The sequence below is a fragment of the Quercus lobata genome, chromosome 1 (assembly GCF_001633185.2).
Source record: "Quercus lobata isolate SW786 chromosome 1, ValleyOak3.0 Primary Assembly, whole genome shotgun sequence".
Lineage (NCBI taxonomy): Eukaryota > Viridiplantae > Streptophyta > Magnoliopsida > Fagales > Fagaceae > Quercus > Quercus lobata.
The window spans coordinates 55,576,968-55,586,478 of NC_044904.1; the positions used below are offsets into that span (position 1 = coordinate 55,576,968).

The following is a 9,511-nucleotide window of genomic DNA, read 5'->3' on the forward strand; positions in this document are numbered from 1 at the left end:
ATCAATTTTTTACAAGTTAAAAAAAAATATAACAAAATTATAAAGGTATTATGAAAATGTTGCATCATTCTGTTGTGTTTTTAGAAATTTTTTGTTGGTTTAATCAACTTTGTTGAGCCAAAATTCATTATTCCACATACAATTTTCTTGGGTTGACTTTTTGTATATATTTTTCTTTACACACTATTTTAAGTAAAAACACATAGTTTTGCACACAAAAGCAAAAACAAAAACTTAGGAAAAAAATATTTTTCATCCTTTATGTTTGGGGTGGTTTACAATTCTTCCTTAAAACTTTAAAATCAAGTAATTTTTCCCTTAATATTTTGGAAAATTACAAACATGTCATATTGTTATTATCTCAGTTAAACCCTAATGAAAGCTTATGATTCTTAAAATATTTTATTGTGTAATGTCTAAATTACTCCTGCTAAATTTTAACATCCTAAAAATTTTCTTTATGTATTTCGAGTTTTAAATGATAAAAATTCTTAGAAAGTTAGAATGATGATATTCAATGACACAAGCCTTTTGTTATCTTTTATTTTTTATTTTTTTTTATTTATAAATTTCTTAGCAAAACTAAATTGTTTATTGTTGGAAGATGATAATATTCGTTATCATTTTTAGAAGTTTTTAGAGAATAGATATATTGTCTTTAGCAAGTAGATACTAAAAAACTATTATAGTTAAATAAATATTTATATGTTAAACAGCTACCCTAACTTTGTGGTTGTTCAAAATTCTTAAACGAATAAGATTAATTTTTTTGACATAATTATCAAAATTTTTAAAATTAATGTCTCTTTTGATTAATGTAAATCTCCATATACTTTAAAAATTAAATGATTCGTATCTTTGTTTTATAATATAAATAAAATCTAGAATTAACTTTAATTACTATATTTCCACTAGAAGTACGTGTACACGTGCTGCCCTAACTAGTTATTATTAAAAGCCATCACACTGCATGGATCGAGCAACACTAGTATTGTGCTAGTTAAACTTCAAGCTCCTTCACATAACTCCACTACTCATCTCCTCCTCAGCCAGTAGCACCCAACCATTGATCTTCAACCGCATCTCTCACAAACTAAGAACCATGGTGGTAGCTGAAACCAATAAACCACACGTTGCAGTCCTCTCAAGTCCAGGCATGGGCCACATCATCCCTCTCCTCGAGCTCGCCAAGTGTCTCGTCATCGACCATGGCATCCATGTGAGCTTCCTCAACATCACTACCGAAGCTTCCACAGCCCAAATCCAACTCCTCCACTCACCAACACTCCCTCTTGGCCTTGATGTTATAGACATCCCAGCTGTTGATATTTCAGCTTTGGTCAGCGACGACACTCCCATCGTCGCCAGGTTATCTGTCAACGTCGAGGAAAGCCTGAAGCCTCTAAAGTCTATCCTCATCGAGCTAGGCAAGCCACAGGCTCTACTCATTGATCTTTTCTGTACCCAAGCTTTCGATGTCTGCAAAGAGCTTTCTATCCCCTCCTACACTTTCTTCACTCCTTCCACTTCTTTCCTTGCTTTCTGTTTGTATCTTCCAACACTGGACCGTGAGGTCGAGTGCGAGTTTATTGACCTTCCTGAACCAGTTCAGGTCCCAGGTTGCTCCCCGGTTCGAACCGAGGACTTGCTAGACCAGGTTCGGAACCGAAAGATTGACGAGTACAAGTGGTTCTTGTTCCATATCAGCCGTTTGCCTATGTCAGATGGGATTTTGTTAAACTCGTGGGAGGATTTTGAACCCACATCGCATGAAGCTATAAGAAAGCACTTATTTTATAAGCAAATTCCTACACCACCTGTTTTCCCAGCTGGTCCGCTTATAAAACACGACAATCCTGAACTAGACGATGAGTGTTTAGCTTGGCTAGACAAACAACCATTAAATTCTGTTCTTTTTGTGGCACTTGGAAGTGGAGGGACTCTCTCAGCTGCACAACTCACAGAGTTGGCTTGGGGTTTGGAACTGAGTCAACAAAGGTTTCTATTAGTGGCTCGTAAGCCAACTGATGCGAGTGCTTCAGCTACATTTTTCAATGTGGGTGAAGATATTAACGTTAATGATCCAAAGGCTTATTTGCCTGATGGATTTTTAAAGAGGACAAAGGAGGTGGGTTTGGTGGTTCCGACTTGGGCACCACAAGTTTCAGTGCTTCAACACCCGTCAACTGGTGCCTTTTTGTCTCACTGTGGTTGGAACTCGACGCTGGAGAGCATGACTCACGGTGTCCCTATGATTGCGTGGCCTCTTTATGCAGAGCAGAGAATGAATGCAACGATGTTGGTTGAAGAGGTTGGTGTGGCTGTTAAGCCAGTGGGAATACCAGGAAAAGGAGTGGTTGATAGAGAGGAGATTGAGAGGCTGGTGAGGTTGGTGTTAGAGGGTGAAGAAGGGAACGTGATGAGGCGTCAGGCAAGAGAGCTGAAAGTGAGTGCAGTGAAAGCGTTGGAATTTGGTGGCTCTTCTCATCAGTCACTTTCCAGTGTCATCAAAGAATGGAAGATTGAGAATGAAATCTCAGTCTAATTAAAATTAAGTTTGCAGTAAAAGTAGAGGGAAAAAAAAAAAAATGGGTCTAAGTAGTAGGGTCAAGTGTGTTGTAGTGTTGTTCTAGTTTGAGAGTATCTCCGCTCTTGTTTGTTGGTCGGTGTCTGTATTAGCTTCGGACAGCCTGCAGAGTTGTCTGCTAAATAAAAGATCATGTAGCATGTGCGGGCTTTCTGCTTTGTTCAGACTTCAGAGTTCTCGTGGAATCGGAATAAGACTGTTGAGAGACTCCGGTGGTTGAAAGAAGTCTGATTCAGAATCATTATGTTATGCCCTTTTAGGTGGACAGGCAAAAAATGACCAAATAATAAGCTTAATTGTTGTTGATGTTGTTGTTAATTTGGCAAGATTTGTTCCCTTTCATTCTACAATGCGGAACTATGGTTGTTGATGTGATTAAGAGCGCTTGTATCTGTGAAATAAAAAAAAGTGTTTAGTTTTGCATAATTTTGCAAAAAACTATCTACATCAGTTTATTAATATTATTCTTCATATACATTTTTCTACGGTAATCACGTCAATATACCTGGTTAGTGTACTTTTCTATTTTAATTTTTTATTATCCTTACTCTCACTTCTCTTTCATATACATTTTTGCTACAATAATGAATATACGTGCATGGTTAATGTGCTTTTCTATTTTAATTTTTTATTATTTGTTCTCTCACTTCTCCCTTAAAAGCTTCTCTCTCTTCTCCTACCCTCTCCCCATTAGTTTCTCTCTCTTCCTCTACCATCTTCCTTGACTCTATTCCTTTGTCAAACTCATCCCAAACTTATCAATCCCATATACAAGAATCATCAAACCCAAATTGCAAAGACGAAGAAGAAGAATAAGCAGTAGCAGCAACAACGGTGAAGAGAGAAAGGCGTGAGGCTGTGGAGGTGAGAGGCCATATATGAGGGTTTTGAGATATGAGACAGGAGAGAGAGAAAGTACTAAATGAAAGTATTAATGAAAATAGAAAAAAATATATTATTTAAATAAAATAATGTGTATAATAGATACATAGGAGTGTTTTTGAGAAGTGATTATGTTAAATAAAAAAATAGATTTTAATACTAAAATAGATAATAATAAAAAACTTATAAAAACTAATTTGAATGCTCTAATAGTTGATAAGCAATACTACCTATAAATGAGTAATGTTACAAATATAAATTATTTTATAATATTTTTATTAACTGTTAAAGTGATTTTAGCATTTTTTAAATAGTTGTGCTAAATAAAAATGTGATGTTAATAATGGACTCATATTAAAATTAGTAAGAATTTACCGTATCAACCGTTTATAAAAATATTATAAAATAGTTTATGTTTATAACATTACTCTCTATAAATTATTTTACATTATTAACAGGGCAAGTTTTTGCTGTCCAATATTACCATTACTTTTTCAATCTATCAATAACTATTTATCAGTATAAAATGTAACTTTAGAATTTTTCATAATTAATAATTACGTACTTATAAAAGGAGGTATCTTTTTTTTTTTTTTTTTTTTTGGTTGGTAAAAAAAGAGGTATCTTATGGACTCTGTGCGGGAAACATCCCTCTCACTATCACATGCATCTTAGCATATGAAAATTTCACAATTATGAGAAGATAAGATAAAGCCAGGGCTATTTCTCCCGTATGTCAGATTCAATTAATGCTTATGGCATTGGGTACCCACTTTTACTGATAGATTTAGTACTACGAGTGCGTTTGGGAAGCGCGTTTTGCGCTTCCCAAACGCGTTTGCGTTTCTGGAAATTTTTTTTTTTTTTTTTTCCAGCGAATGAACAGTAAAAGTACTGTTCATATACTGTGCGGGAGACAAATTTTACTGTTCATACACTGTTCACGCACTGTTCATGGGACCCGCAATCACTTTATTCAGAAAAAAATATTAAAAATGGGTCCCACGGTACTATTTACACATTTAAAAATTATTTTGCTACAGTGTTTTTCAGTTTTCAGTTTCAGTTTTCAGTTTTCAGCTGTATCCAAACGGACCCTACGTTTGTTTGTTTTTTTTTTTTTTTTTTTTGTTTTTTTTTAGGCTAAAATGAGAGTGATAACTTGGTGCATTATTGTGACGTACTTTTGTTGGGATTTTACCAAACCAGTGAGTAATAATAAAAGGATAAAATAACATATTAAATAAATAAAAATTATGATTGACTTGGAAATATAATTAAATATTATCTTTAGATAATATTTGTTTTCGGGATATAATCAAATTTATTAGGTTTTACAAATAATAATTTTTGAGAATATTCACAGAATTTTTTGTGTTTTTTAGAAGCTATTTTAGGGAGAGAAAATAACTAGAAATTAGTTATCAAATGTGAAAGTTTAAATATGTGTATAAACACCCTTAAACGTTTAGACCCTCAAATTACAACTTAACCAATTCAAGCATTATGTCAAACAACTAGTGTGCGGAAACTTAACATAAGCTATAAAATGGAATTGGAAAAACTATCTAAGCCAAATTAAAAACACAACCCACAGCAGTTAATAAAAGGCAAAGATAAAAGAGAAGGAAGATGCAAACACAAAAACAACACGTGAGGTGTTATCGAAGAGGAAACCGAAGCCCTCGGCGTAAAACCTCTCCGCCGCCCTCCAAGCGGTAAACAATCCACTAGAAAATATAGTTGGGATACATGGACAGTAATAGACCCTCCAAGCCTAATCTACCCAGTGCACCTAAGCCCTCCAAGCTTCTTGCTCCAACGAGGTTGCGCCGAACCTTTTTCTTTTCTATCTTCCCGGATTCCGCTACTAGACCGTAGCATCAACCAATGTATATTGGTTTCTTCCTAACTGCTTCCCAAAAATCCAAACAGCCCTCTCACAGTGATGAATATGGTGAGAACAAGGTTTGGTAAAATGCCTCTCAAGGATTTGACAATGGAGAGGAAGAGAGTTGAGAAATTTGAAGAGACTCTAATATATAGATTGTGGGTGAATCAATCTTGTTTTTCTTTAGGGTTTCTCTCTCAAAATTCTCTCTGGAAGCTCTCTTACATTCGTGGGTAAAATGGGTATTTATACTGGAGTGAGAGAGGAATGTGAAACGTCAAGTTTTACAAAACAGGGGTGGCACGCGGCTTGACCTCGCGACTTGACTAAGTCGCGAGATCCAGTCGCGAGATAACCGTATGGCCAGTTGTCCTGTAGTGCTCCAGCTAGCATGACTGTTCACCTTCCGGCATGCTTGGCACGTGTGCTGCGTCTGGCGGCTTGCAGCCGCGAGTAACCCGTGAGGCCAAGCCGCGAGTCTTTGTTTTCTTGCACACTCTTGAGCAAACTTCACTCTATCTCACTCACTACCCTTACAACAAGCCCACCTAAATACAGGGTTAATAAATGCTGAAATACAAGCAAATTTGGCACGAAATAAAGCCAATTAGATGGTTGAATAAATTCAACCTTACAAAATGAACATGAACTACTATTTATACCTACGGCCACCATGACTTTTGAGTGGAATTGTGATGTACTTTTGTGTTAGAATCTCATTCCCTCTCTCTTGTGTGTGTGTTTGTTTCTTAAAAAAAAAAAATTATACCCACAGCCAGCTCAACAACTTTGGGAGCCTTAGGCAAATATTTTAAGTGGGACCTTTTTATATTTAAATATTAATCAAATAATATATATTGATGTGGGGCCCGGCCCAGAAATAATGGGCTATTCCAAATTCAGGCCCGTCCGAGGAGCGTCCTATCCGAAGAGAAACCACGTATGAAGTATTACTCAATCCCAATAAACGCCAAGGAAACCTGTCCGAGGAGTAACTCCTCCTCGGACATCACGAAGCCCAGACGAGGAACTCTCCCCAACCACTTCAGTTCATCCTCCCAACATATAAAATGAATAAAATCCAAAATATCCCATGGAGAGCTACCACCACATTAATTGCGCCCCAACCACCCTCTTGGCCGCATTAATGAGGAAATGACCCCTGAACAGTACCGCCTTGGCCTCTGCAACTCACATGGGGAGAGATGAAGGCGTCTGATGGGACAGCCACTCAAGTAGGTGCTTAGATAGTCAACAAGTGTAGGGTTGAGATGAGAGAAGGGAACTATACAATGTAGTGGAGTCCCTTAGAGAAGAGGACGAAAAATTCTGTATGAGGAGCTAAAGAAATAAACTTATACGTGAGAGATCCATTCTGGTGTTTTTATTTTCTGCAACAATGCTGTCCATGTATCAGATCGAATAGACTCACTGAGACCAAGTTCTTTGACCCATCCTCTACAAATATTTATTGTGGGTTGCACTTTGGGCCAGGGCCTGATCAATCGAATTTGGGCCAGGAAAATCGTGCAACTACAATTGGCGCCGTCTGTGGGAAGAACTAGAGCATCAGCTAGCACAACGCTCAAGCATGGCAGAACTAGGTTCGCACCAGGAGAATCCTCACCAGGCTGACTCCCAACAGACACAACCCACCGAGTCCCAGAGGCAAAATAACCCCGTCAACCCAGGCCACAGGGGTAATCGTGAGGGAAGTGTGCATATTATCCGGACAAGCCAGAGTCACACTCAGATAGGTAGTCACATGTCCCAGAAGCGAAATAGTCACCAGGCCATGCAGCGAGAGATAGATGATCTGAAGAGGAAGCTACGACGAGCACAGCGAAGGCGATCTCCTTCAGACTCAAACAAGTCCTCTAATGCGGAGGATGTGAGTTACCGACGGAGGTCAAGGACCCCCCCAAGTGAAACCTTTACCTACGAAAAGGAACCACGCCCTGTGCGGAAGTATGAGAGCACATCAAGTAAGGGTTCGGGAAACGACGCCATGAAGAGGGCGTTGGATCAGGTTTCAAGGTCCCCCTTCACGTATAGAATTGAAGGGGCTGAGCTGCCTCGACGGTTCAACCAACCAGCATTCGCCATCTATAGCGGTCGATCAGACCCGGTAGAGCATGTGAGTCAATTTAACCAAAAGATGGCGATCTACTCGCAAAATGAGGCCCTTATATGTAAAATCTTCCCGTCCAGCTTGGGATCAATGGCGATGAGGTGGTTCAACGGCCTGAAGACAAATTCCATAAGCTCTTACAAGCAGCTCACTCGGGATTTCTGCTCTCGCTTTATCACCAACACCAGAGTCCCCAGGCCCCTCGGTTCGCTATTGTCCTTGTCCATGCATGAGGGAGAGACTCTGAAAGCATACTCCGATAGATACTGGGAAGTATATAATGACCTGGATGATAACCACAATGCTGTCGCTATCAGCACATTCAAAAGCGGCCTCCCCACCGACCATGGCTTAAGGAAGTCCCTCACTGGTAAACCAGTTGCCAACGTTGATCAGTTGAGGGATAGGATAGACAAGTACAAAAGAGTGGAGGAAGATCAGCTGCAAGGGAGGGGAAAGGAGAAGGTTATTCACCCCAAAGCAAATGATTTCAGGTCGGAACGGCACAATCATGGTCAGCCGAGGAGAGATTTTTCGCGACAGGCTGGGCAGAGTAACCCGCAAACAGTGAATGCCATATTCAGAGAGCTCGTACAACAGGTACTGGAGAAAGTAAGAGATGAACCCTATTTCAGGTGGCCGGGAAAGATGGCTGGAGAACCTTCCAAACGTAACCAGAACCTGTACTGCCACTATCATCAAGACCATGGGCACACTACTGAGGACTGCAGGAATCTGTGGAATCATCTGGATCAGTTGGTCCGAGAAGGAAAGTTACGTCACCTGCTGCACCCGTCGAGTGGCCACACCGGCCAAGCAACACAAGAGCCTCGAAAGGACGTTACCTTAAGACCACCCACCGGGACGATACATGTCATCTTCGCTGCACCAGGAAGAACGGGACCACCCATCCCTAGGGTGTTAGCTGTTGATCGGCTCCCCTCCGGGAGCAGGCAGAGGGAACACAAAAGGTCAAAAAAGGGAAGCTCTTTGATACTGGGGTTCTCGGATGAGGATAAGAGAGGAACTATTCAACTTCACGATGATGCCTTGGTGGTCACTCTGAGGATTGGGGGCTTTGACGTGAAAAGGGTGTTGGTGGATTCGGGAAGTGCAGTAGAGATAATGTACCCTGATCTATACAAGGGGCTGAACCTGAACCCAGAAGACTTGGCAGCTTATGACTCCCCCCTTCTTAGCTTCGAGGGAAGAATGGTTACGCCAAAAGGACAAATCCGACTACCCGTACAGACTTGGGGGAAATTATTACTCATAAGTTTTAAACAGAACCTAGTCCTGCATGGCTCCACGGACCACAAACTAAGGGGAAATTAATACTTAAGGCAACTATTCATAGTTTTAAACAGAACCCAAGTCCTGCATGGCTTCTCGGACCACAGACTTGGGGGAAATTATTACTCATAAGTTTTAAACAGAACCTAGTCCTGCATGGCTCCACGGACCACAGACTAAGGGGAAATTAATACTTAAGGCAACTATTCGTAGTTTTAAACAGAACCCAAGTCCTGCATGGCTCCTCGGACCACAGACTTGGGGGAAATTATTACTCATAAGTTTTAAACAGAACCTAGTCCTGCATGGCTCCACGGACCACAGACTAAGGGGAAATTAATACTTAAGGCAACTATTCATAGTTTTAAACAGAACCCAAGTCCTGCATGGCTCCTCGGACCACAGACTTGGGGGAAATTATTACTCACATAAGTTTTAAACAGAACCTAGTCCTGCATGGCTCCACGGACCACAGACTAAGGGGAAATTAATACTTAAGGCAACTATTCATAGTTTTAAACAGAACCCAAGTCCTGCATGGCTCCTCGGACCACAGACTTGGGGGAAATTATTACTCATAAGTTTTAAACAGAACCTAGTCCTGCATGGCTCCACGGACCACAGACTAAGGGGAAATTAATACTTAAGGCAACTATTCATAGTTTTAAACAGAACCCAAGTCCTGCATGGCTCCTCGGACCACAGACTTGGGGGAAATTATTACTCA

At 39.9% G+C, this 9,511-nt stretch overlaps 1 protein-coding gene across 1 annotated transcript; it reads left to right on the plus strand.

Annotated features, from left to right (window-relative positions):
* Nucleotides 1-983: 983 nt before the first annotated feature.
* LOC115962142 (anthocyanidin 3-O-glucosyltransferase 5-like) lies at nt 984-2,893 on the plus strand. The gene has a single exon (XM_031081063.1). It carries the CDS (start codon nt 1,103-1,105, stop codon nt 2,543-2,545), a length of 1,443 nt encoding a protein of 480 aa, XP_030936923.1. The 5' UTR covers nt 984-1,102; the 3' UTR covers nt 2,546-2,893.
* Nucleotides 2,894-9,511: the final 6,618 nt, after the last annotated feature.

What these genes read in the sequence shown, in the direction of transcription:
- LOC115962142 (XM_031081063.1), top strand. Translation starts at nt 1,103, where the DNA reads ATGGTGGTAGCTGAAACCAATAAACCACACGTTGCAGTCCTCTCAAGT.